This window comes from Saccostrea cucullata, unplaced genomic scaffold (genome assembly GCF_032062105.1).
Source record: "Saccostrea cucullata isolate Sc308-1 unplaced genomic scaffold, CSIRO_AGI_Scuc_v1 ctg13158, whole genome shotgun sequence".
Classification (NCBI taxonomy): Eukaryota; Metazoa; Mollusca; class Bivalvia; order Ostreida; family Ostreidae; genus Saccostrea; species Saccostrea cuccullata.
Genome location: NW_026920857.1, coordinates 12,501 through 18,164, shown reverse-complemented (window position 1 = coordinate 18,164; position 5,664 = coordinate 12,501). Strand labels below are relative to the sequence as shown.

The 5,664-nt window shown below is 36.0% G+C and overlaps 1 protein-coding gene and 1 pseudogene across 1 annotated transcript in view; both read left to right on the top strand.

Annotated features, from left to right (window-relative positions):
• Window positions 1-1,591: 1,591 nt before the first annotated feature.
• Window positions 1,592-5,664, top strand: part of LOC134258516 (superoxide dismutase [Cu-Zn]-like) — an 8,032-nt pseudogene continuing 3,959 nt past the window's right edge.
• LOC134258517 (uncharacterized) overlaps window positions 4,009-5,664 on the top strand; it is a 4,647-nt gene continuing 2,991 nt past the window's right edge. The window contains exon 1 of the mRNA XM_062741080.1: window positions 4,009-5,622. Within this exon, the coding sequence (XP_062597064.1) occupies window positions 4,089-5,606 (1,518 nt within the window). The 5' untranslated portion in view covers window positions 4,009-4,088 and the 3' untranslated portion in view covers window positions 5,607-5,622. The remainder of the gene's footprint in view (window positions 5,623-5,664) is intronic.

Sequence of the window (5,664 nt, the reverse complement as noted above, 5' to 3'; positions counted from 1 at the left end):
GTATCTTAGAAAAATAGGTACCCAAAAAATGAAAATGTAATAAAAACTTTTAGGATCGGACGGTAAAATGTAGGGTAGGTCGGGTGACAGGAAACAAGAGTATTTTTTATTTTGGCCTTAGCTAAAAATACATTTGGGGTTTTCCAGTAAAAGAATAAAATTTTGTTAATTTATTCTTGGCAAGCTGTTTGTCACTGTGAGCTTTTAAATTAATTCCTGGGCAGTAACCTCTGGACTGCTGGACAGGTCCAGTCCAAAGACTATCTCTACCTACGTAGCTAATAATAGCTACCTAGGTCCAAAGTAGCTATTTTTACCTACTTTTTATAATTTCTGCATTTTGCGGCACAAAGACCAAACGGCGCAACATGGTGAATACCATATCTTTTGATACAGTCACACTAATGATGAATACAACAAAATTTTGGCCAAAAATGATGACTTCCTGAATCGGCAATTTTACATTAGTTTCTATGCAAAATCGTTAATATACAAAGTAATAATTTTTTGGCCTAATATTTGTCATATCCATCTTCAGTATGACTGTATCAAGAAATTTTGTGCTCACCATGTTGCGCCGTTCCTGCATTTGGCCACAAAATGCAAGTAAAGCAGAAAGTAGGTAAAAATAGCTACTTTGGGTAGCTTTAAATACCTAGATAGCTATTAATAGCTACGTAGGTAGAAATAGTCTTTGGACTGGACCTGCTGGACCTGCAATCCTTCACAGTTACATGTCATTGCAAACTGTTTAGTTTGGTAATGCAACTGACATGTGACATCAGAGTTTAGACGTACCAAATGTTATATAGTTGAAAGAGACAGATGTAAATTAAAGTGCTCACCAGGGGCTGACAAATAGATTTTTAAGGCACTTGCCCAAGGGCATGTACATGGTCAAAATCACTTGCCCTACCTGAATTTTTGCCTGCCCTACCATTAACTTATACTGTATTTATCGATATATATAAAAAATACTGAGTAGGATATTGGCATAGATATTGATTTTATTTTTGATAATTGATTAAGTCACTTGCCCACGGGCAAGTGGTTGATAAAATTTTACTTGCCCAACCCTAAAAATCACTAGCCCCGGGCGTCGGGCAATGGAATTTGTCATCCCCTGCTCACCTTAATGGCCCACTAGCTGTCATTAATTTTTTGCACAAATCGCAAATTCTATAACTCCAAATAAAAATGTACAAGTCTAAGATGTGGACTACAGGATTAACGCTAATGTTACCCCATGTAAAGCACTGCAATCTCCCATGCAGAGTTGTCATTTGTTCCTCTCTCAGACACCTCTGCAGTGGACTCATGTCAAGATTTTTTACATAACATATAAAAAATGATAATTACAGGATTGCTCCAAATTGATAGTTCTGGATTGATGCAGTAAATACATGTATCTCAAAACTCAGACATGAACATAGAAATTTAATTATAATGAGTTAAACCAAACACCATTTCTTGTGTTTACATGTATCATTGTGATATATGCTAGCCAATGACAGCGGTGAATGTATGAACCGATGGTAGAGAGTGGTAAATTTACTTGATAAATATACAGATTTTATTTCTTACCCATTAGGGTATTGAGCTTGCTTTGTGAGCCACTTTCTATAACTGGTATTTTTACTTTACTTTAGGCACCGGGTTCCCCTGTGACTGTTTCTGGTGAAATCAGTGGTTTGACTCCAGGACAGCATGGATTTCATGTTCATCAATTTGGGGACAACACAAATGGTAATTATTTTTTCTTTTTTTTCCATCATTTTTAAAACATTTTATCATTTTAAATTTGTGCTGCATACAGTCCAGGGAATAAGCGATACACTTGTATTACATACATTTACTACTAAAAACATGATTCCTTTGAAATTTTATCAAAGTGCTTTTCCTCTTACAGTTTTTTATAAAACATGGTGCAGGAAAAGACTGCACCAAGAAACATTAATCTCTAAATGAAGTTTTCATTTCAGGAATAGGGTTAGTTGCTTTTTTTCTGAAAATAAAAATTTATTTGTAAAACCTTTTGGTGGAGTAAGAATATGTTTTATTAAAAAAAAACAAAAAAAAAACGTGCAAGAATGTTAGACAATCAATTTTGCCTGAACTTTGTAGTGTTTCACTCTGATGTAATTTTTCATTTAAAAAAAGTTTGGTTACATTTTCATTTTTCAATAATATATTGACTTAAAGTGTTCCTATATTCTCCTTCAAAGAGGATCAAATTTTTCTTTTAAAGATCAATTTGCCCTAAGAAATGATGTACAGTATTACTTTCATTGTAGGCTGTACCAGTGCTGGAGCACACTTTAACCCCTTCAGTAAAGACCACGCTGGCCCAGACGACGCAGACAGACACGTAGGGGACCTGGGTAACGTCACCGCCGGCGAGGACGGAGTCGCCAAAATTAACATCTCAGATAAAGTGATTGATTTAGCTGGTCCCCATTCCATCATTGGGAGAACAATGGTGGTAAGTTCTGATGTTAACATTTAGCTGGTACTCAGTCCCCAAGTGGGCAAACTATATTCAGGGTTGCAATCAAGATTATACTATAGATGGTAGGGCTGGGACGATACCGAACTTAGCCGATCCGATACATATCACGATACCTTAGGTGCGATATGATACATATCACGATACATTTAAAACCAAAAAAAAACTAAATATTTTTTTAGAACATTTAATTTGGAACATTACAGATTATAAAAAATAAACTAATTCAACAGAAACCCGACTTACTGCCATTGGGTTTTTGTTGATTTAACATAATCCGGCGTGTCTGACGCTTGTATTTTGAATTCTGTATCACCAAGACGTTTGTACTTTATTTCTGATTGTTTAAACGTCTTGATGATACAGACTAAAGGACTAAAAATTTCGAATTCTAAAGCCCGGACATTTTTGGAAATTAAAAAAAAAAGTGCGGTCAGGTATCGTGATACTAAATTTATTTAGATGAATCGATTCATATATCGTCAAAGTGAATACTGTGATGCATCGGTGCACCGGTGGATCGTCCCAGCCCTAATAGATGGTATGTAGCTTTTAATAACCCCTATGATCTTGAACAATATGCTAGCCTTGAAATCTAAGCTATCTGCTCTAATCTTGAATGCTGCCCTGATGTTCTGATGTAGTTGGATCTCATTCCACCATGTTTGTCTTGTTTGAGGGAGCAGGGTTTATCTGCAGCATGGCCATCTCTACCTAGAGTTATCTTCCTTTTACTTCTATACAGCTTTGCTAAGAACTCTCACTTTCTAATTGTTATCAGATTTGAATAAGAGAATATCAGAGCACACAATAATATAGAGTGCATACCGTATATACTCGCCTATAAGTCAGTTTTTTGGGAGTTAAACTGTAGTCCCAAACTCTATCTTCGACTTATAGGCGAGTCACAAAGATATTGTTATTTTTCTGGAAAGTGAAATGTAGCATTTCTTACATATTTCCGAGGATTACTGAAGAACAAAGCATATATATTTTAAATCGTTAATGCATTCAAAAATTTTACATATAGTACAAGTATTAAATTATTTTAATAGTTTTATTTTTATCTTAAGTGAACATTACTTATGTTTAATGATTTAAAATTAAATATGAGCATTATTTGGAAAAATATTAATAAAGACAGCTAAAACATCAGTGCATCGATTTAAAATTTCAAACGATTATGGCAAAAAGTTGTACCGACTTATAAGCGGGTCAATGGCAAAGCCCTCCAAATCAACCTCAGTAAATAGAACCGACTTATAGGCGAGTATATACGGAAGTTTCTATGAAATGTAGATTTTATTTCGTTCGTTATACTTACCAGTCATAAATATACATTAGGATATCTTCCCCTTATTAACGTTCATAACTCGCGGGCAAGCGTTTAAAAGAATAAGATTCAAACACTTATAAGACCGAGATCACATCTCAGGTGCTTGCCCAAATCAGTTCATCTTCCGGCGTGCAACAGAACGTTCATACTTTTTTGGCAGAGATTTCTCAGCCACAGAGTGATACAAATACTTTGTATTTGTATACGGTATTGGTATAGATACTCTCTCATGCTCTTAGTTTAAGTATGGAAGAAGCCAGTTTTATTTCGAACGACGAATTAAATTCGGGCTCGGAATTCCAGAATTTACAGTCAGTAATGGAGGCCAAAGGAAAAAAACCGCGGTCCGGTAGGAAATCCTCCAGCAAAGCTAACGAGAAAATGGAACAATTAGAAAACAGAGTCAACGAAAGGTTAGACACTATGATGAATTTTTTAAGAGAAAGTATTCAAACTTTGTCCAGCAGTGTTTTAGAGAATACAGCTTCTCATAATGTACACGAGACAAACGTGTCTCATAATTCGTTAGCGGATCAGGATACCGGTGGTTTATCCACGCGGAGACCTGAGCACATGGTATCAAATGTAGACGATTCATCTGGAATGCGTCCGATTATACCTTTGGAAAGTGAAGTCCAAATTGAAGGGACATTAAGTGTGCCTGAAATGGACGATATGATATCATTAGCTCCAAGTGTCAGAGAAGTACGTGAGCTATTGGGTGATAACGAATCCTCAGTTCAAGAGGAATCTATTACTGCCCATGATTTTGATAACAATCAACATAAGTTGGACAGCAACAACAACAATAGATTTCAGAACTTGATCAATAAAAGTGACGAGCATACAAAAACTCTAACTGATATTTTTGGCAATGTTTCGTCTTCAGAGGAAGAAAAAACTGGATTAGTTTTAGACAAAACACAAGAGGAGATCTTGAAAAAGTCATGGAGAATTACTGATCCTGAACGCTTGTCTGCTTATAGAGATGAATATAGACAATGTTTCCCTGTTCATCCAAACTCGGCAGCATTTCTACAAGTTCCAGGGCTAGATGACATTTTAGAACCAATGTTAAGAAAAAAACACGGAAATAAAACCAAAGGTTGGGGGAAAAGTAAACATTTAATTTCCCAGCCGTACAAAAGTATTGAAACTTTGGCATATCAGGGACAGATGGCTGCCCGTATGGGTATTATTTCATTAAGCTACATGCAGCAAGCTTTAGGAATGTTGTTAGATTCTATAACTTGTCAAGATGCGGACACAGTTCAAGCAATTAAAGACATTTTCTCCATGTCTACCAAGGCACTAGATCAAATGGGGAGAGCAGGGGCTTTTCACCATCTTATAAGAAGGAAAACTGCAGCACAAGACTCTGGATTATATACCTTGAAGGATATTCATAGCAAAATTATTTGCCTCCCTCTTTCAGAAGATGGCGTCTTTGGCAAGAAATTAGAAGAGAAACTAAAAGAAAGGAAAGAGCAGAAAGATTCTCTTAAGGATTTAATTCCAGAATGGAATGAAAAAAATCAGAAACGCAAATTTTCAGAAAATTCTGCTGAAAACTCTGGAAATTTTAAAAAACCCAGAACTACTACTGTTTTGAATAACAGTTACAGAACAGCTACTCAGAGACCCAATTACTCAAGACGGTCTTATGACTACAAACCAAGAGAGGACAATTCGAGAAATACGTCTACATCTGCTACAGTAGACAGAATTGGCTCCTTTCGGATCCCAAAGAAATCTAATAAATGACTGGAGATTAGAACAGGTAACCAAAATTGCAATGCTTCCCGAGATACCAGTTGGGGGT